This window comes from Micromys minutus (genome assembly GCF_963924665.1).
Source record: "Micromys minutus genome assembly, chromosome: 1".
In the NCBI taxonomy this organism is placed as follows: Eukaryota; Metazoa; Chordata; class Mammalia; order Rodentia; family Muridae; genus Micromys; species Micromys minutus.
This window is the reverse complement of record NC_137969.1, coordinates 70,374,235-70,396,074: the sequence shown is the minus strand read 5'-3', so window position 1 is coordinate 70,396,074 and position 21,840 is coordinate 70,374,235. Positions and strand designations below refer to the sequence as shown.

Below are 21,840 nucleotides of genomic sequence, written 5' to 3'. Positions count from 1 at the left end.
TTTAGCAGATCCCACATCAGGGATTAATGTCTGTGGTTCTGGAAAGTTCTCTTCCTAGGATGCCTTCACCCAAAGAGGTTCTGGGGAGGGAGCTGACAGCTGGAAGAGTCTGGAGCCTGGGGTGTGAAGTACAAACACTGGATAGGAGGCTAGAGATGGGGTACTTGGCTCCCATGGCCCCTCAAATCTTGTCCTAGCTGTGTCTACAGTGATTTGTGCCTTCATGGAGTTGGGACTTGCTGTCGAGGGTAGAGGGTAGTGGGGAAGGTGAAAGTTCAGGTGAGGAGAAAGGGGTGTTTTGGGTGAAGGTGGGAACAGGTCCTTCACCAGGGGTTTCTGAGTCATTAATCTGGGGCTCTCTGGCACTTTGTATGTGTGGGGCCTGGGGTTGGATGTTTGTTTTTCTTTAGCCTGCCCAAACTTATGCAGCCAGAACATGGAGATTTAGTATCCAAACCTTGTGTGGCCTGAAGTCTGCTGGTCTAAAGGAGAAGTTCTCATTTCATTCCCAAGCAACCCAGGACTTATGGACCCCAAGGATCTGGGGTCTTAGTATGTATATTTCATGTAAATATATGTATATTTGTACATAAAATAATATTCTGTTTTTAAATAAACAGATAAAACCTTTTTTTTTTTTTTTTTGGTCTGATTCCTGTCTTGCCCCTTGAACTGGGTAAGTCACAAGTGCTATGTACTGAGTCTCTCTGTGATCCCTTCCTTGCTCCAAGGCAGGGCAAGAACCCAGATACTTACAGCTAAAAAAGGAGTAAGCAGCTTTTAGAAGACATTTTCACTATCTCTGAGAGCCCTCAGGTAGGGCCATGTAGACATAACCTCCTTTAGGGGAAGCCAGTGCCTTAGGTTTTTTGTTTTGTTTTGTTTTTTAAATATTTTGCTGATCCTCCTCCAGAAAGTCAACTATTTTATTTTTAAAGATTTATTTATTAAATATAAGTACACTGCAGCTGTCTTCAGACACACCAGAAGAGGGCATCAGATCCCATTACAGATGGTTGTGAGCCACCATGTGGTTGCTTGGAATTGAACTCAGGACCTCTGGAAGAGCAGTCAGTGTTCTTGACCACTGAGCCATTTCTCCAGCTCAACACAACAGTGAGTGAGAAGAAGACACTCCTCAGGTATAATCCAAGCCACTGTTCTCCACTAGAAATTGAAGGTAGGAAATGTGCTTTGGGATTTGGGAATCCATGCTGGCAGAAGGTATTTGTCTTTGTCATTTGATCTAAGAATAGCAAACCTTCCTGAGGCTGCTATGAGAAATTACAAGCCTAGTACCCTAACTCTTAGAACCATCAGTCATTTATTTTTATTTTTTAAAGATTTATTTATTTTATGTGTGTCATCTGACACACCAGAAGAGGGCATCAGATCCCATTACAGACGGTTGTGAGCCACCATGTGGTTGCTGGGGTTTGAACTCAAGACCTCTGGAAGAGCAGTCAATACTATTAACCGCTGAGCCATCTCTCTAGCCCAATGCCTTCGTTTTTGAAGTGTTTCTAATTTGACTGTCCTGGAAACTTTGAGCAGGTGTGTAGGGTGGACAGCCGTGTACTCTTTTACACACAAAGAAACTGAAACTGGTCTGTATCCTCATTTCCAAATGTACAGTGAGCAAGGTTCAGTGAAGTAATGTGGCCTGACCAAGACAACAGAGTCATCAAAGATATCCCCTCTCCTGGATATGCTCTGCATGGTCCTTTCCTCATGGTCCTTTCCTGCCAAGCCTCAGGTCTCTGTCCCACCCAATACTTTTAAAGGTCTCTAGAAATGCCTGCCACCTGCTCACACCCTAGGCACCCTTACTCCACCCCGGGGGTTCTGACATCACCTTCTTCTGTGACCAATGGATGAAGTCCCAACAATGATGAGGATGTGAATGTCAACTACCTCCCCCACCCGAGGGCCTGTGGTTGCAAAGATGCTCTAACAGGAAGCGGGTTTGAGGAGCTGCACAGCTTCCTGCTCCCCTCGAGCTGCACAGGACGAGAAGGGCTGGTGCTCAGCTTGGCCACGAGACCCAGCTTCATGCCAGGGTTCTGGTAGCTTCCTCTTCCATACCTACTTCCGTGTGGCCCCAGGGGCCCCCCAGAGGCAAGCGCTGCTGTCCCTTGCCAAGGCCACCCTCCACCTCTAGTTTGGAGCCCTGCCCCCCTGGGGCTGGGCCAAACCCAACTACTGACTGGGATTCCATGGGGGACTGGTAGGTCAAAGGTCTTGGGGCACGGAGGTCTCGAGGGCTCTGGCCATGAAGTCTCGGCAGAAAGGAAAGAAGAAGGGCAGCTCCAAGGAACGGGTGTTTGGGTGTGACCTACGGGAACATCTACAGCACTCAGGCCAGGAAGGTAAGGACGTCAACTGAAGCGGGGCCCCTGGGTGGCTGGACTGCCATGCAGTCACCGAGCTTGTCTTCTCCGTTGAGCAGAATCAGCTTTTAGAGAAGGGGCAGTGGCCCAGGATTACCACCCATGAGACCTAGGCAAAGGCAAGACAGGAAATGTGGTTCAGAGAAGAAGGTAGAGAGGCGCCCTTCTGTAATAGTTAGGGAGCAGGTAGCTGAGAAGTTGAGGACACGCCAAGGAAACATGTTCGGGGTTGTTTGGAAGAGGAAATTTGGGAAGTCTGGAGAGGTAGATGAATCAGATGAGAGGATGGAGACTGGAGACTGGAGACAGGGTCGGGGGAATGGAGGTCGTGTGTCAGAAGAGTGGCTAAAGGGATAGTTGGTGGGAGAGTAAGTAGAAAACAGCTGGGAATGGGCCCAGTAGTCTGAGGATATAACCCGGGGAGGGAAGAGGTTGGCATCCTGGCTAGAGAACAGCACCAGAGACAAGGACCTGGTTCTTCTGCACCTTTGCTCGACCACAAGAGGTTGGGGGGTGGGGAAGAGTGCCGCTCTTCTTTAAATTGCTTCCAAAGAAGAAATCTGTTGGTTCAGGGTTTCCTCAGGGGATGCAGGGAAAAGTGAACCAGACCGCTTCAGCCCTGGTTTGATGTTGGGAGTGGAAACTGGCAATAAAGAGGGGTGTGGACCCTGTCTGGAGCTCCCTCCTTCTCCAGCTCACTCTGCAATGGGCCTGGAAGCCAGAAATACCACTGCAGGCTCGCCACTGTGCTGGACGTGCAGTAGCTATTCAGAACCATGCCTTAGTTTGATCTGAAATTGGTCAGAGCCGTCCTGACTACACTGCCCAGCTTGTTTTCAGGACGCCGAGCAATTTACAAAAAAGGGGGGGCACAATTCTGCCCTCCTCCACTCCACCCCACCCCAATCTGTCATTTCCTCTTTGTCCCCTTCTCTGGTTGTGGTGCCTGTAGTCAAGGGAGGGTGCTTGGTGGTTCCCAGCTCATTTCCTGCTCTTAGCCCCGCCCTTGTGTCTCCAGACACCTCCTTCCCCTTTTCTCCTCCATTAAGGGAAAGCCCAGGACCTAAGAAATTGTTCAACAGCTGAGGTGGACTTTTCTGTGTCTTCTTCTCACTGAGTAGGCCTGGCTCTAGACAATTATCCTCTTCAAAAAAGGCTATTACTCTACTTATTTAAGTATTTTGTGTACATACTGAGGGAGGGGCCGTTAGTTCCAGTGTAGGTTTGAGGTCAGAGGACAACTTGACAGGATCTATTGTCTCCTCCTATCATGTGGGTCCTAGGGATCAGGTTTGATAGCAAGCACCTTTTACCCACTGAACCATTTCACAGGGGTGTGTGTGTGTGTGTGTGTGTGTGTGTGTGTGTGTGTGTGTGTATGTGTGTATACCACAGTGCGTGTGAAGGTTAGAGGACTAGAGGACACCTTCTGGAAGTTGGTTCTCTCTTTCCATCATGTAGGTCCCAGGAATTGAACTCAGGTCTTCTGACTTGATGGCAGGCATCCTTTACCCTCTGAGATCGATAATTAAAACATGATTTGAGATTTATTTACTCTTACTATATATGTATGAACATTTTGCCTGCATGAATGTCTATGATGTAGGAGAGAATGTCAGATTCTCTTTGGAACTGAAGATACAGACAATTATTAGCTGTCATGTAGATGTTGGGAACTGAACCCAGGTCCTCCTCAACAGAGACAGTTCTCTTAACTGATGAGCTGTCTAGCTAACACTAGATAATGACTTGACAGAGAACCAACCATATGGCTTTGTTGGGGATGATATTCTTGTGGCTCTGGGTTCTGAGTTCAGCCTCCTTATGCTGGTTCTCCCCTTTCCTGTGAGTCCCAGCACCAACTCTGTCTTGAAGCATAAGAGCCATAGACAGCCAGACTCTACTTCTGTGATCCTCGGGTCCACTGTTCCCAGCAGGTGAAGGGAATTCTCTCTAGAGATCCAGGGATAATAAAAGGTAACTGGACTCCTGACTGCAAGAGATTCCCAGAGTATGAGAGAAACACATGCTGTCCCTCACCAGAACCTCACCAGAGTCCAAGGCTCCAGAGATGAACCTTGGCTACCAGAGCATCACAGAAGCCCTCCCTTTACCAAAACGTCCCTGGTACAGAGTGGTGGAAAATGTTCAGATGATTGAAGTTGCTTGGCAACAGCTTCTCTCAGGAGCCAAAGACCCAGTGAGTAAATGGAGGCTTGGCCCAGCGAGATCATCAGCTTCTGGTGAATCAATATTCCCAGATACACCATCTTGGTTTTTACTATCTTTATGTCCTCGCTCAACCTCAGACCTCTTCCCCAACTCTTTTCCCCTAAATAGATCTTTTTCTTCCCCTAAGCCTTACTACACATGCTTGGTTTCTGGTTCACTGTAAGTCCCTCTTCCTTGACTCCATCCATATCCTTCTAGTCATTTGACTCTACCACCCCAGTCTTTCTCTAGACTGTATCTTTGACTTAATTTCTCTGATTGACATCTGCAGGTCCACCACGTCTCTGACCCTGCTCTCTCTTAGACCATTTCCTTTATGGCTCAAGCTCCTTGAGATCTTCTATCTCTGTACAGACCTACTCCAGGGGTTCAAAATCAACTGAAAAGAACAGGAGAGGGAAACCAAGTTTGGATTGAACTAGGAGTTTAGATGAACTTGGGCTATGGATGTTTATTTATGTATTTGGAGATACAGTACTGCCGTGTGGCTCCAAGTGCTGGGATTACTAGTGTGCACTAACCAGGCCCAGACAGCAGACTGTTTATGAATAAGCAGAGTAATGTGGTGGCTAAAAGAGTTGAGGTAGCATTAGGCACTCAATGGCAGAACAATAATTTCGAAAGTGGGGTTGGCCTCATCGCTGCATTCGGTACAGAGAGATAGGAACAGGGGTCATGTAAAAATGCAAACAAGGTTTGAAGGCATAAACTGTAATCTACAAGTTTCAGGAGCCACTCAGTCTAAGGACATCGTGCGAATGTCCTAGCCCCTCATTCCAAGGAGGGTGCACATTAACATATGCACTGCCCTGAACATGAAGCCTTCCTTCAGTGTCTTTTACCCTCTATGGCTTACCCAAGTTCTGGTTATGAGCAAAAAGAGAAAGAATCTGAAAACCAGGTCACAGGCTGAAAGCTGGTGGTTGGTCTGTCCTTCACCCTGTTTTTCTGCCATGTTTTGTTCCACAAAAAGCTTGGGCTGGCTTCTGAGGCCCTGCAGGACAAACAGCATACGTGGCTGAAGAAGCTGGAGTGAAGGGGAAGGAAGAAGGACAGGCGGCAGCCAGAAACGTGCACCAGAGAGTTGTGAGGCTGCTGGGGGCGGGCCTTGAACTGCCTAGCAGTTAAAGTCAAAGGAGACTCACGAGGCTTTTAGGGAACAGAGTAAAGGTAACTTGAAAGAAACACAGCTTTTCCTGACAGGGACATATTGGAGGAATTTGTCTGGTGAGTCCCAGTGAACAGGACCCAGTGTTTTGTCAAAGGCAAATGAATGTCTTTAACCGGTCTCATCAATGATTCTGATGTAAACTCTGAATTCATTCACTATATAATCTAACAAACATTCGGTGTTTCACCTCAGTGAAAGATAGGATTCTCTGATGAGATAGTACCTTTTATCAGGAGGTATAGATACAACCCAATTTAATGATAGAGTATGCTAAGTACATTGGGCTAAAGAAATGGCTCAACAGTTAAGAGTATTTGCTGCTCTTGCAGAGGACCTGGATTTAGTTCCCAGCACTCACATTGTGTAGCTCCCAACCACCTCTAACTGCAGTTCCATCTTAAACTGACACCCTCTTCTGGACATTTTCAGGTACCTGCATGAACGTGGTATGCATACAAATTAAATACACCTTTTAAAAAAATACCATAATACTGAGATGAGCAAAGGAATATGGGAACGGTCCTATAGATGGATGCAAGGAGTTCAGAATCCACAGCAATGCATTTCCTTACTTTTGTCTTATTCTCGTGTGTGCACATGTACATGAGATTTGAGATTGGTGTTTTGGATCTTCCTCTATCACTCTCACCATATTATTTTTGGAGGGTCTTTCGGTCAAACACTGTTGATGTTGCGAGTATCACCAGGTTGGTTGCTCTGGGACATCCCCCATCTCCCCACCTTCTGGGGCTGGACTTGCAACCTGTTTACATGGACTCTGGGGATATAAACTCCAGTCCTCTCGATTTCTAGACAAACCCTCTTAACTGCCTGGCCACCTCCCTAGCCCTTGTTTACTTTTTTGCTTTCAGGCGGTCTCATTACGTTGTAGGCTGGCCCTGAATTCCTGGGCTCAAATGAATTTCCTGCCTCAGCCTCCCGAGGAGTTCAGACTAGAGACATGTGCCACTTTGCCCAGCTAGGAGGTGATGCTTGAGATATGTTTTCAGGACTAGTTTGCCAGGCAATTGGGGGAGAAGGTATTTCCAGACAGTAGAACAAGTGCCCTGTACTACAGCAAAACCCCTCAAATGGAGGGATGAGGAAGAGGTTGATTCGGCTTGTGACTACAGTGGCTGAGGGGTTCCAAGAACATATGTTTGGCATCCTGGCAAGGGACCCCTCACAATATGGTGAGGTGGAAAGAAAACTGTCCATATATAGAAGGGAACAGAAGCGCAGCGTGGAATTGCTTATGACGACCCACTCTCTTATTCAGTCACACAAAGCCCACTCCACCCCAAAGAGGAAGCACTGGAAGGCTTGGTGGAAGAATCGCCTAGAACCTGAAAGGTATAGGAGCATCCTGAAAGGCCCGCCTGAGCCCCTGACATAATCATCATTCACTAGGTCCTGCCTCCTGGACTGTCTCCCCATCTCAGCATCACTACACTAAGGACCAGGTTTCAGCCCAGGAACCCTTGAGAGAAAAAAAAGCACATCCAAACCACATCAGTGAGAGATGGTAACCAGGCTTGTTTGTGAACTAGCAAGGGGCTGAGTCGTGGAATTCGTCAGGACCTAGTTTATATCCCGGGCTGAGGAGCTCATGTTTTATTCCTTCTTCTGTGTTCTCCTAGTTTAAGATGAGCAATGGGACCCAGTGGTGGTGATGGAACACCCCTTTAATTCCAGGACTTGGGAGGCAGAGGCAGGTGAATCTCTGAGTTTAAGGTCTACAGAGTTCTAGAACAGCTAGGGCTACACAGAGAAATCCTGTGTGGAAACAAGCAAACAAAAAACCAATTAACCAACCAACCAAACATGAAACAAAGAACAACTACAACAACAACAAAAACCCAAACAAACAAGCAATACAAGCGAAAAGATAAGCAATGGGTACTTGGGTAGAGTCCGCTGGATGCTTATGTAGCCAAAGATTTTAAGGGTGCAAAGAACCTCGAGGTACAGTTTTGTGTCAGCTTGCATACATAGCTGCCCTTAGCTCTCTAGGTGGAACCCAGTACTTGTTCTTGAGGCTCTACCCCAGCTGATACTATGTCAAGATAGCACGAGGAATACCACGGATTATCTTTAAGGAGATTAATCTGGTAACATAGTGGTGGCCCAGAGTCAGACAAGCTGACACAATTCTTTTCGCACTTTTAAAAAATGCTTACTTATTTTGTGTGTGTATGTGGGGGTGACATGTGCCATGGAGAGCATATGGAGCTCAAAGGACAACTAGTGGAAGTCAACTTTCTTTTCCCACGCTTGACCACATGACCAGACGTGGTACTTTCCAATGTCAAACTAAATAAAGGCAAGCTTTCTTACCGGAGAAAGTACCTCAAAGTAAGCCCCTTTGGCTGGGTTCCATTTCAGTTGGATAAGCGTTGTTCACTTTTTCATGGTGGATAGAGCATTACATAAAAGCGATTTGGGGACAAGACTTTTACTTTGACTCCTCTGCCGCACAAGATTGCTGCCTCCTCTTCCCCCAATACAAATTCTGGAGTACCAGCTGATGTCAACGAGAACTTTCAGTTCCAAAGTTGCAGACCTGAGCTTCCCATGACTCCCAGAATGAAAGCTGAATTCGAGGCTGGAGAGATGGCCCAGCAATTAGGAACACATGCTACATTGCAGATGACTAGGGTTCGGTTCCCAGCACTCCGGTAGGGCAATCTGTGTGTGCGAATACATACACAGAACTAGGAATGGAAAAAGATGAAAGCTGAATATAAGATGCCTGTCATACTTTTGCTTTTCAAAATTATTATTTATTTGGACAGCTTTTGAGAGTTGGTCCTTGCCTTCCATCTTGTGAGGAGGGTCTCTCTTGTTTCTGCTGCTACACAGAGTACTCCAGGCTAGCGGGCCCACCAACTTACAGATGACTCCCCTTCTCTGCCTCCCATTATGCCATAGGAGTGCCGGGATTATAGATTCAAGCCACTGCATCCAGCTTTTTTATATGGGTGACCCCCACAAAGCTGTATCTCCCTGGCCTTGATTTCTGTTGTTGTCTCCCTGGTATATTCAGAGAGTTTCTGTGAAGGATAAAAGTCAAATAAGACTGGTTTGGTGACGGTGATGATGACGATGATGATGATGATTGCTTTTATTGAGACAAGGTCTTTCTGTGTAACCCTGGCTGTCCATGAACTCACTTTGTAGACCAGGCTGGCCTCAAACTCAGAGATCTACCTGTCTCTGCCTCTCAAGTCCTGGAATTAAAGACATGTGCCGTCACACCCAGCTTAATTATTTATTTTTAAGCTAACTAATTTTTATGGTTTTGTCATCTGAATTTATAGATGAGCTGCTGAATATATTAATGGTAAAAATGGAATGCAAGGTTATGGTAGAAAATGGTTTATTGTTCTACAACTCTAGCCTACCATTTTCTTTTAATCGTAAATAACAGTACATACTACTGAGAATACAGTCACAAAAGGAGGGACTGGGGTGGCTTGGTTTGGCATTGGCTTGGCAGAGTGCTTGCCTAACATGCACAGACCCTAGGTTTGATTCCCAATATCACATAAACCAAATATGGGGCATATGCTTATAAGCTCAGCTTTCAGGAAATGGAAGAAGTAGAATCAGGAATTCAAAGTCACAAATTCAAGGTCATCCTAGGGTACAAAGTCTCAAAAAAAAAAAAAAAAAAAACAAACAAACATAGCTATGCCACATACCTGTAATTCCAATTCTCAGGAAGTAGAGGCCTGAAGATCTTAAATTCAAGGTCATCCTCATCTACATAACAAGATGAATGCCAACCCCAGACCTTCCAGATCCTGTCTCAAATGCAAACAAATGAGTCAGGCAGTGGTGTCTCATTCCTGGGAGGCAGAGGCAGGTGCATCTCTGTAAGTTCGAGGCAAGCCTTGTCTATAAAGGGAGTTCCAGGACAGCCTGGACTACACAGAAAGACCCTGTCTCAGGAAAAAAAAAAAAAAAAAAACTGAGAGAGTTAATATTGAGTAGCAGTGAGTTCCTCCTCGGTACAGGTGTTTATGCCAATACTCCAGGACCAAGGGACAGAAGAACCTTTCTAGTGAGGGTTGGGTTCTTTTTATTTAATAAGCTTTGCCCTTAATCTTAGTGATGCTTCCATTTCTCAGATCCCTTAGCTGAGAAGCTAGAAACGTTTTCCTTCTCTGCCTTCTGTGTCCCCAGTGCCCCAGGTGCTACGGAGCTGTGCAGAGTTTGTGCAAGAGTATGGCGTGGTGGATGGGATCTACCGTCTCTCAGGGGTCTCCTCTAACATCCAGAAGCTCCGGTGAGTCAGATAGAGCAGGTGGACTCTGTGGGCAGGAGGCCGGGAGCCATGGTAAAGCTGCAGGAGGGAGCTGGAGGAAGGGGAGGGGAAGTGGGAGAAGGAAGTGTAGATGTTAGGTACTATTCCATGGAGAGGATCTAAAGTCTGGTCTGGTGAAGTGTAGACCCCAGGCTACACTTCACACACACACACTCTCCATCTGCACGCACACACACAAGGATGTGCACCATAAAACTCACCATTTAAAAATCTGAGTCGGTCATTTCAGTATATTCACAACACTACAACCATCACCATGGCACATCCAGAACTTGTCGCCACCTTTCAAAGAAACTCTCCATTTCTCCTGCACCTATGCCCAACTGACTTTCTGTCTGTATGGTTCTGTCTGCCCTGGACATCTCATATAAACCAAGAAAATGATTCATGTTTTTCTAAGTCTGTTCTTCACTATGAGTTCTTTCAAAGGTCACGCATGCTGTGGCATGCACTAGTATTTTACTGCTTTCTGTAGATGAATACAATTCCCTGGCATAGCCACATAGCTTTCTTTTTTAATCATTCATCAGCTGACAGTTGTCCAGGATTTCCATCTTTTGGTTATTCTGAATAATTCTGCTACAAATATGCGCAGGTTGTTTTGTGGATGTAATTTCAGTTGTTATGAGTGTACACCTGAGCAAGATTGCTGGGCCATATGGTAACTTCGTATTAATCTTTTAATAGTAACTACCAAACTGTTTCCCTTAACAGCTGTACCATTTCCATCCCTGCCAGCAATGGATGAAGGTTCCAATTTCTCCACATCCCTGCCAACTTTTGTTACTGTGTCTTTTTGGTTGTAGTTATCATGGTGGGTGTGTATTAATGTGTCATTGTGACTTATGTATGTGTCTTCCCAGCTGCAGATGAGGCTTAAAAGCTTTCCTGTCCTTCTTCTGAGATGTGCCTGTTCAAATCGTATGCTTGCACTTAAATTGTATGTTTTAAATCATTTAGTTGTGACAAGAGTGCTTATATGTTCTGAATACTGGGTTTTGATCAGGAGTGTGATGAGCAGTACTCTCCCCATCTATGGGTTGTGGGTTGTCCTCCCCTCCCCCTTCTCTTCTTCCTCTTCCTCCTTCTCTTCTTCTTTGTGGTAGTGGGGATTTTGAACCCAGGGTTCATTGTATTGATAGTGTCCTTTGACATATAAATGTTTCTTTCCTTTCTTTCTTTTGTGTGTTATATGTAAACATGTATTGGTGTAGTTGTGTGCATTTGTGTGGAGGTCAGAGGTCAATGTTGCTTATCTTCTGATAATCATTCTTTACCTTATTTTTAAATTCATGTATTTTTATATTTATTTATTTATTTTACATACAAATGATCTGTCTTCACACATTCCAGAAGAGGGCATCAGATCCCATTACAGATGGTTGTGAACCACCATGTGGATGCTGGGAATTGAACTCAGGACCTCTGGAAGAGCAGCCAGTACTCTCAACCACTGAGCCATCTCTCCAGCCTCCTAAATTTGTGTATATTTTATTTTTATGTGTATGGATGTTCTGCCTGCTTGTATGTCTATGCAACATGTGTGTGCCTGGTACCCACAAAAGCCAGATGAGGCCCAGAACTGTAGTTATGAATGGCTACAAGGCACCATGTGGATGCTGGGAATGGAACCTGGGTCTTCTGGAAGAACAGCTCTAACCACTGAGCATCTCTCCAGCCCCCTTTACATTATTATTATTGTTGGTTGAAGCCAGAGTATCTTGCTGAACTTGAAACTTGCAGATTTGGCTTGACAGACTGGCTGGAAAGTTCCTGGAATCCCCAGTATACGTTTCCCCAGTGCTGAGCTTGCAGGCTTCTGTTGCTGTGCCTGGCTTTTTATATAGGTGCTGGGAATCTGAACTCAGACTCGTATGCTTGTGCGGTAAGCACGTTATCAATCAAGATAGTTCCCTAGCCCCTTGTCTTGATCTCCCAGGAGAATCTGTGGTATCGTTTTGTCTGTTTTTGTTTTTTTGGTGGTTGGTATGTTGGGTATCATACTGAGCAACTGTTGGCTAATCTAATCAAGACTATGAAGACTTAACATGTCTGTTTTAAACATTATACCCAGGCTAGGCATAGTGGCACACAGCGTGATTGTCCACATTCAGGGGACAGAGGGTGGAGCTCTGTGAGTCAGAGGTTAGCTTGGTTTATTTATTGAGTTCTAGGCTACCCAGAGTTACATAGTGGGATCCTTTCAAAAGAAAGAAAGGAAAGGAGGAAGGGAGGGAGGGAGAAAGGAAAGAAGAAAAGAAAGAAAAAAAGAAAGAAGAAAGAAAGAAAGAAGGAAGGAAGGAAGGAAGGAAGGAAGGAAAGAAGGAAAGGAGGGAAAGACATACTTAGGTCCATTATTCCCCATGTCTATTAATTTCTACATACTCCTTTGTTGCTAATCCTTTATCTCTGGTTGGTCATGCACAGATCCACTTACCTACTTACACCCACTCTTATATTCACATCTACATATACAATTTCTAATATTTGTTGACATATATACATTCCAAGATTCTCCTTTCAAGTCTCACACATGTTGAGTCACGACCCTGTCTGACCTCCCTAGCTCCTGCTTCTCCCTTCATATCCTCTGTCTGACCTTCACCACTCCTGAGCACCCTGTTCCTCCTCAGGCAGGAGTTTGAGGCTGAGCGGAAGCCAGACCTGCGGCGGGATATTTATCTCCAGGACATCCACTGCGTCTCCTCCTTGTGCAAGGCCTATTTCAGAGAACTGCCAGACCCCCTCCTCACTTACCGGCTCTATGACAAATTTGCTGTGAGTTGAGAGGCAGAAGGGTGGGAGACAGGGTTCGACGGCAACCACTTCAATTTTGACATCCCAGGTGTGCCAGCCACGGTCCCAGTGGTATGCCTGTCTTGGCAATGTCTTTATGGGTTGAAGCTGATGATGCAAAAACCCATTGGAATTTCGGACATGTATCAATAGTGTGATGCTCCAACACTAGTGATAGTAACGGTAAAGTATGACGAGGAGGAAGACCCCTCCTCCCCAACCTCCTACTTCCTCTCATCTTCATTTTCTCCCTTTTGGTGTATTTCCCAGAAGGCCTGCAGACCACACAACAGTGGTAAGACTTGGAAGATAAAGGGCAGGTTGTCAAAGCCATGAGGCCTTGGAAAGCACCTAGATCAGAGCTTCCCTATACTTAAGAGAACAAGAAAGCTGTTCACATAACAAAAATACTTTCAGGAATGTCCCTCTGTCAGCTGTTAGATAGCTTTGGGGGAGAAGACATACAGCAAAAATGGTATCTTGATTTGAGTACTTTTTTAAAAATAAAGTTCTAACTACTTGGGGGAGTTGAGGCAGAAGGATTGCTGGAGTTTGAGCCCAGGCTGGGCAACAGAGCAGAATCTTATCTACTTGCCGAAAGGGCGTGCATTTTATTGTTGAGTGCAACTACATTGAGATTCTGAATAGCAGCTCCATCCAGCTCAGTCCACCCAACCTAGCCTGGAGGGATCACCTCCCTAGACACCTTTAAACAGCTCTGTAGTCTAGTTCCACAGCTGTACCAAATGAGACAGAAGCAGGGGGATGCTAGTGAGTAGTTCAAGGTCATAAGAGAGGCTTTCTTCCTGTGGTTCTGGGGATCAAACCAATGGTCTTGGGCATGCAAGACAAGTACCCTGCCACGGGGCTAATATCTTTGCCCTTGTTTTCTGGCCTCTGCATCTACCACCAGAGCGCTTGGTCACAGGCTTGTGCTGTCATACTCAGGCAGAGGCGGTTTTACTATTTTACAGTGTCTTGAAGATCTAGGTGAGGCCACTGTGGTATATAGAACAGATCATTCCTAAGAGTTTAGTTTGGAGCTCTGAGAAGCACAGGAGTCAAATCTGAGTCAATGTCTCCTACTTATACCTCTGTTCCCAACTAGGAGGCAGTGGCTGTGCAGCTAGAGCCAGAGCGCTTGGTCAAGATCCTAGAAGTGCTTCAAGAACTCCCTATCCAAAACTACAGGTATGTGAGGCTCCACCCACTGTATTCCAGAGATGTCCCCTTGCCCTACCTACGACCCAGGCCTTGCTTTCGAGTCTCAGCCCAAACCCTGCTCAGAGTATATTTTAGATGATCCCTTTCTTCCTTCCTGCAGGACCCTGGAGTTCCTTATGCGCCACTTGGTCCACATGGCCTCATTCAGTGCCCAAACTAACATGCATGCCCGAAATTTGGCGATTGTGTGGGCCCCCAACCTGCTCAGGTGGGTGCATATCTGAGCAGATGGTGGTTGTGTGGGTGCACCGGAGAAGGGTTGGGGGGGTGTCTCATAAACCTAGCCATACAGGGAAGTTCAGCTGTAGCCGAGTAATATGAAGTCCACAAACTTAGGCCTCCTCTGAGACCAAATGAAGTTCTTAAGAGCAAGGCCTCTGTTTCCTTACACTGTGTTATGGAATTCAGGGACTAGAATGCTGGTCTTTGCCAACCATTTGTTGAGCAAGCATCCTTGCAATCAATTCAAGAACTGGCCTGTATATCAGTATGGCCCAAAGCATTATTGATTATAACAATTCTCGTGCCCTGCCTTTTGTGCTATAGTGCAAAAAGTGTGAAAGGAAAGTAGATATTATTTGAGGGTGTCTAAGATGGCTTTCCGGGGGAAGTGACATGAGAGCTTGAATCATGCATGTGGCTAAAGAGGTAGAACTGGGAGGCTGGAGAGATGGCTCAGTGGTTAAGAGTGCTGACTGCTCTTCCAGAGGTTCTGAATTCAAATCTCAGCAACCACATGGTAGCTCACAACCATCTTTAATGGGATCTGATGCCCTCTTCTGGTGTGTCTGAGGACAGTGACTGTATACTCACATACATAAAATAAATAAATCTCTTTTTTAAAAAAGAGGAAGAACTGAAGGTAAGGACAAGTGGAGAGAGCATAGAGTATTTCAGAGGCTGGGAATTTTGTAACATGACTTTAACACCGGCACTAAGGAGACAAAGGCAGGTGGGTCTTTGTGAGTTCAAGGTGTACACAAGAGTTCCAGGGAAGCCACAGTAATATAGTGAGATCATGCCATCTATATCTATATCTATATATCACATACATGACACATATGTGTATGTATATGTAAATATTCACACTGTAATATTCACACATATAAATATGTATACACACACACATATATATGTTTCAGGAAGACTTTAGATAAGTGTTTTGAACTCCACATCTTTACAGGTCCAAGGACATAGAAGCCTCAGGCTTCAATGGGACAGCAGCATTCATGGAGGTTCGTGTGCAGTCCATTGTTGTGGAGTTCATCCTCACCCATGTGGACCAGCTCTTTAGAGGTGACTCCCTCTCTGGTTAGTATCCTTTCTGCCCATTACACATCAGCACTCTCTGCCAGGGGACTCGTGGTATGGAGAGCTTTAGTTGTTGTGTAGCCTTTTAACTAAGAGTGTAGAGAGCCTCAATGTCATTTAATTCAGTTTTCTTATTCTGTGGGTAAGAAGACTGTGTCTCTCATAAAGAGAAGTAGGCAAAGGTCATATACAGAGAACATTGCAGAGATATCAATACAGCTAGGGCTCAAGCAGGCACTTTCTGCTGTCATTGTAGCATAGGGACTGGACCACTTGGGATCTCCTGGTCCCCTTTGTTCATGAGAATACCCTTCTGAAATGGATACAGAGGATCTATCTCCAAGAGTCTCTGAATATATCTTTAGCTTGGTAATTAGGGAGGTAGGGATGGACTGGGGAGTTGAGGTTCCTTTCTTGGCTCTATTGTTGACTGGCTAATTCCTTTTGATTTCCTAGCTGGTGTAGATTTGGAGAGTGGATGGAAATCACTTCCAGGGGCCCGAGCATCAGGAAGCTCCGAGGACCTCATGCCCACACCTCTTGCCTACCATTTGCCTAGCGTCTTACAGGCTGGGGATGGACCTCCACAGATCCGACCCTACCATACTATCATTGAGATTGCAGAACACAAGTAAGGTCTCCTTTCTGGGACTCCTTCCCTTTACTGGCCATCGGGTTGCACTCCTAATTGTATCTCCATTATCTGCAGGAGAAAGGGCTCATTGAAGGTCAGGAAATGGCGCTCCATTTTCAATTTAGGTCGCTCTGGACACGAGACAAAACGTAAACTTCCACTGAGGGCTGAGGACAGGGGTAAGTCTGGGATGGTGGGAGGTTAGGATTCTGCTGAATATGTGCAAGGTCCCTGGTGCTATGTACATCCGTATTTCCAGAAGAAAAATCCAGTAAGGGGACACTGCGACCTGCTAAAAGCATGGACTCACTGAGTGCTGCCGCTGGGGCCAGTGACGGTGAGTACAGGTCTTCATGACTGTGTGTGTATGTATATGTGCTGTGACAACAGCAGCAAAAACCTGTGGCTTTGTAAGTGTAACCAATTATGCCCAGTAATTAAAAAAAATTAATGAGTTCCTATTAATATACCACTCTTGGAGATAGATGCCAAGTTTTACAATGATGAACCTACAGTCTAATCGCTGAGTGCATTCACAAGTATTTGTATGTGTAGGAGACTCTGAGTATGTGTATATAGAAGGGTGTAAAGATGTGCACGCATGTGTGTGGTAGTGGTAGCTGGTGACTGTATCTACAGGGAGGAAGAAGAATCATCAGGTATGTGTGACCTTTGCCCTGCTGACTGGGTGGATACGTTGCAGTAGTGACTAAGGAAGCTGGATCTGGTACGGGTCACTTATCCTGCCTCTAGAATCTAAGAAAACAGAGCAGATGAGGTCTTGCATGAGCTTTCAAGACCCTTTGAAGCTGAGGCTAATGACCACCTGACCCTCTCTCTCTCTTCTACAGAGCCAGAGGGGCTGGTGGGGTCCAGCAGTTCTCAGCCAAGCTCATTGATGACTGAGAGCTTGGAGAGTAATTCCATGGATGCAGCAGAAGGTGAACAGGAGCCTGAAGCAGAGGCGCTGGGCAGTGCAAATTCTGAGCCAGGAACTCCACGCGCTGGGCGCTCAGCTGTTCGGGCCTTAGGGAGCAGTCGAGCAGAGCGTTGTGCTGGTGTCCACATCTCAGACCCCTACAACGTCAACCTCCCTCTGCACATAACCTCTATCCTTAGTGTACCTCCGAACATCATCTCTAATGTCTCCTTGGTCAGGCTCACCCGTGGCCTTGAGTGCCCTGCCCTACAACCTCGGACAAGCCCTGCCTCAGGTCCTGGCCCAGGCCCAGGCCTTGGCCCCGGCCCCCCAGGTGAGAACTTGGAGATTGCCTTGGACTGGAAAGGGGTCTAAAAATCTAGGTTGAAGTTCTGGGCTGAAGCTTGGAAGGTCAAAGGCCTTCGTCCTTAAGCCTTGTGTTGTCTGATAGTGCCTGCCTAGATTTGGAGTTTGGAAATCAATAATATTATGTTATATAAAGTACACGGAGAGGAGAATCTCTGCCAGGCTTCAAATCCACTGATTTACCCCAAGAATAGTGCTGTGTGCCAGACACAGAAAGGGGTTTAGTAAATATGAATAAAGTAGAAAGCTGGTATTAAGTCACTGCAGAGCTGGGCAGTGGTGGCACAGGCCTTTAGTCTCAGCACTTGGAGGGAAGACGCAGGCGGATCTCTGAGTCTGAGGCCAGCCTGGTCTACAGAGTGAGTTCCAGGACAGCCAGGGTTCTAGAGCTAGCCAACACTTATCAATATGTGCTGAGCACTGGGAGACATTGGCTCACTTCATTTTTTTCATAGTATGACGATATAAGTATTGCTATTCTCACATTACAGTGAGCCTGAAAGTCATCTCAAACAATTTACCACCAGTTAGGCAGGAAGAAGCAAAGCTAGGTAGGATCTGACCCATGCTCCCATTCCTTGTCCCAAAGTGTCACTGATAAGAAACCCTAAGATTATATAGGGCTGACGAAAGTGGACAATTAAGTACACAGACATTCAGGTTTTGTCTGGACCACATATTAGCTGTGCGACCTCAGACAAATTGTTTTGAGATTCAGCTTTATTACATGTAAAACAAGGATAAGGAGCTGAGGATGTGCTCTGTTGCTAGAGTGCTTGCCTGGGATGCACAAAGCCCTGGGTATGATCGCCAGCACAACAAAAACCTGGTGTGGAGCCTAACATCTGTAATCCAACAGTAGGAGATGGGGATGGGAACAGTGGAAGACTTTTGATTCCCAGAACTATCTTTCTCTCAACAGATGAGAAATCAGAGGCAAGATCAGTCCCAGGTCCCCTGGATGACTTGAGCCCTGCAGACATGACTCCTGCCCTGGAGGACTCCTTGTCCCAGGAGGTGCAGGATTCCTTCTCCTTCCTAGAGGATTTGAGCAGCTCAGAACCTGAGTGGGTGGGGGTGGAGGATAGAGAGGTGGCCAAGGCAGAAGCCGCAGGAGCAGCAGGAGCAACAGCTTTCTCCCTTGGGGAGGACGACCCTGGGATGGGCTACCTGGAGGAGCTCCTGAGAGTTGGGCCTCAGGTAAGAAGAGATATGCTGGGTATATGAGTAGTGTGCAGCCCAGAAAGTGGATAGGGCTACCTGGCTCTTAGTCACAATGTTATGCCTACAGGTGGAAGAGTTCTCTGTGGAGCCACCCCTGGATGATCTGTCTCTGGAAGATGCACAGTATGTCCTGGCTCCTAACTGCTGTCCTCTTGATTCTGCTGGTCCCACGCCTGATGTAGAAGAGGACTATGGGGAAGAAGTCTTCTTGAGTGCCTATGATGATTTGAGTCCCCTTCTGGGGCCTAAACCCATCAACTGGGAAAGTGTAGGGAGTCTGGAGGAGGACGAGGTAGCAAGGTTTGGGAATCAACCTCCAACACAGACTGAAGAACAGGGATGCTCGGAAACCGGGCAGGACAAGGAGGCTGAGCCCCGAAGCACATCAGATAACAGGGAAGAAGCAGAGGCAACTCCAGAGACTGAGATTGAGGCTGGAAAGGTTGATGAAGGAGAGGAGGCTGAAAGAAGCCAAAAGGTGATGGATGGTTTTGAAGAAGGGAATAGGGAAGAGCTAGAGGCCAAGGAAGAAAATTCCAAAGGTCAAGAGACTGAAAGTATAGAGGAGACCAAGGATATGGGCAAAACAAGAGAACAGGGTAAAGATGAGGTGAAAGAGATCAAGAGAAAAGAAGGAGCCAAGAAAGGAGAGGACACCCAAGCAGAATCTGAGATGGATCCAGAGCATGTGCTCCAGGAATACCCGGTTCCTGAGGAGAGCTGGGAAGTTGTCCACAAACACCAGGCTGAGAAAGGTAGAGAGGGTGAGATGGAAGGACTGAGGAGGAAGAGTGATCATAAGTCAAGAGAAGACCAAGGACACGGCGAAGACAGTAGAGGTCCAGAAGAAGGTGATTATGAGAAGGAAGGGAGTGTCAGCAAGGAACAAAACAGTATAGATGTAGTAAGCGAAGGCATGAGAGGTGTTGGTGACTCCTTAGACGAGGGGGCCCTCTCTGAAGGGCCAGGTGTCGAGTTACTGAGAGTTGACAGTACAGAAGAAATCAATGAACAGACCTCTGAGATGGAACAAGCCACCATACAGCCATCTGAATCAGAGGGAATGGAGGCTGAGGGACAGCTCAATTCTGAGACATGTGACCTGTATTCTTGTCCCTGTGGGTCAGCTGGTGGTGTGGGCATGCGTCTAGCTTCCACCCTAGTTCAGGTCCGACAGGTCCGTTCTGTTCCTGTAGTGCCCCCCAAACCACAGTTTGCCAAGATGCCCAATGCAATGCATAGCAAGATCCACGTAGCACCTGCAAGCCCATGTCCAAGGCCTGGTAGGCTTGATGGGACTCCTGGAGAAAAATCTTGGAGTTCTCGAGCTTCCTGGAGGAATGGGGGTAGTCTTTCTTTTGATGCTGCTGTGGCCCTGGCCCGGGAACGCCAGAGGACAGAAGCTCAGGGAGTTCGGCGGACCCAGACCTGTACTGGAGGTGGGGATTATAGCCTCAATTCCAGAACCTCTCCTTGTAGCATGATCCCCATCCATTCTTCCCGGCCCCTTAGCTCTCTGGAACTCCCACCTGAAGGCCTAGAAGGGTCTGAGCCCAGGAGTCGGCTTAGTCTGCCTCCTAGAGAGCTTCACCCTGCTGTCCCTCTTGTGGCCCCTCAGCGCCAGACATATGCATTTGAAACACAGACTAATCATGGGAAAGATGAAGGGGTGTGATTAGGACTAGACAAGAGAGACCCAAAAAAAAAAAAAAAAATCGTTACCAATCTCTGGAGTACTTGCCTAGTTGTCTTTGCTGCCTCAGCAGCTGAGATATCTAATTCCATAAGCTTGGGTGCTCCGTCTACTTGTTTTGACCATGGGAGGCACTACCTTGGTGGGTTTACTTGAGTTTGTGTTAGACACAAAAAAGCATTTATGTCTTAGCAGAGTCTTAAGAAATATAAAAAGATCTTGTTTCCATGGAGTTGTGGTTATTAACCAAAACACAGGGTAGGTAAGTAGAAGCTTTTTTTTTTTCTTCTTAAATTTTAAATACAGAGGGGGAATTCCAGTCGAACTCTGGCCCTCTTCTGAGGCTGTGAATTTCTCTTCACAAAGGCCTAGGGTAGATGTGGAAGATAAAGGACCAGATATAAAATAGCTCACTCCTGTTTTGTTCCCAGATCTTTGTTCATCTCCTGACCCTCTTTAGTTTTAGAGTAGGAGAAACATATATCCAAGAAGTTCTTTGAAGTCCTCAGTGTTTGATGAAGGAGATGGCACCCTCTGCCTTAGTTATTTAGAAAACAGGTCCTGTACCGATCCCTCTGATCTTTCTGTTCCCCATCAGAATAACCTCCTCCCATTTTAGGAAAAGGGAATGTCGTCACTCTGGCCCTAGCACTGTCTCTACACAGGCTAGGGCTACAAGCCCCATCTAGCAATGATGGCTGTTTGATAATAAAAGCTGATTTTTAAAAAACATTTAATTAGTGTATGTACTTTTATTAAAGTTTTGGGTGAAAGGTATCACATTTGGATGTTGCCAAAATGTATATATCTTGGTTTTTCTTTTTTTCCGTTTTTTCTTATTTAAATATTCTTCCTCAGTTGTCATGGAAACTTATAGCTAGAAAGTAGAACTGGGTTCATGGTGGTCAATAAATGAGGAAGAGAAACCTGTATTTACATAATGTTCATCTAATGCCAGCAATTGGGCTAGATTTGTGTGCATAAAAACTTTGTGCTTGAATTTACTTAATTCACTTACTTTGTGAAGCTGGTATTGGCATTTCCATTTTACAGGGAAATTGAGGAAATAAAGCAAAAATGCTTATTAAAGATCTCAAAGAGTTAAAAAATGGCCGTTTCTAGGTGTGGTAGCATGTCTTTAATCATAGTACTTGGGAATGGGGGGGGGGGGGTGATGTCCAGACTGGTTTATGTAGGACAGCTCAGCAGCTCAGCACTACATAGAGATCCTATCTCAAAAAAAAAAAAAAAGAAAAGAAAAAAGAACGAAAAAGAAAAAGGTGTCAGTTCAGGGTCTGAATGGCTTCAGAATCTGAATTCTAGCTATAATACTTCACTATTCCAAAATTATTCTGGGTATAAACCCAGAATGAGGAAAATGCTAATCAAAATTGTCACACAAATAAGGAAAACTAGAAGATATGAGGTCTTTAGAATATTGCTGACGCTAATACAATGGAATATACCCAGATCCACGTACACCCAGAATTGTCCCAAAGTCCACTTGGAAACCCCTCAAGATGATGCCCTGATCCAAGATGGCGTCCCAA

At 45.9% G+C, this 21,840-nt stretch overlaps 1 protein-coding gene across 2 annotated transcripts; it reads left to right on the top strand.

Moving 5' to 3' along the window:
• Positions 1 to 2,264: 2,264 nt before the first annotated feature.
• Positions 2,265 to 20,877, top strand: ARHGAP30 (Rho GTPase activating protein 30). 2 transcript variants are annotated; one of them, XM_080933087.1, is made up of 13 exons: positions 2,265 to 2,369; positions 9,982 to 10,084; positions 12,757 to 12,901; positions 14,028 to 14,110; positions 14,244 to 14,351; positions 15,327 to 15,454; positions 15,911 to 16,085; positions 16,164 to 16,267; positions 16,348 to 16,425; positions 16,940 to 17,341; positions 18,296 to 18,573; positions 18,665 to 19,018; positions 19,643 to 20,877. In XM_080933087.1, the coding sequence occupies exons 1-13, from the start codon at positions 2,273 to 2,275 to the stop codon at positions 20,270 to 20,272; spliced, it is 2,685 nt and encodes an 894-aa protein (XP_080789213.1). In that variant the 5' UTR covers positions 2,265 to 2,272; the 3' UTR covers positions 20,273 to 20,877. The 2 variants fall into 2 exon arrangements, with proteins under 2 accessions (XP_080789213.1, XP_080789212.1); XM_080933086.1 differs by having other exon boundaries at positions 18,665 to 20,877.
• Positions 20,878 to 21,840: the final 963 nt, after the last annotated feature.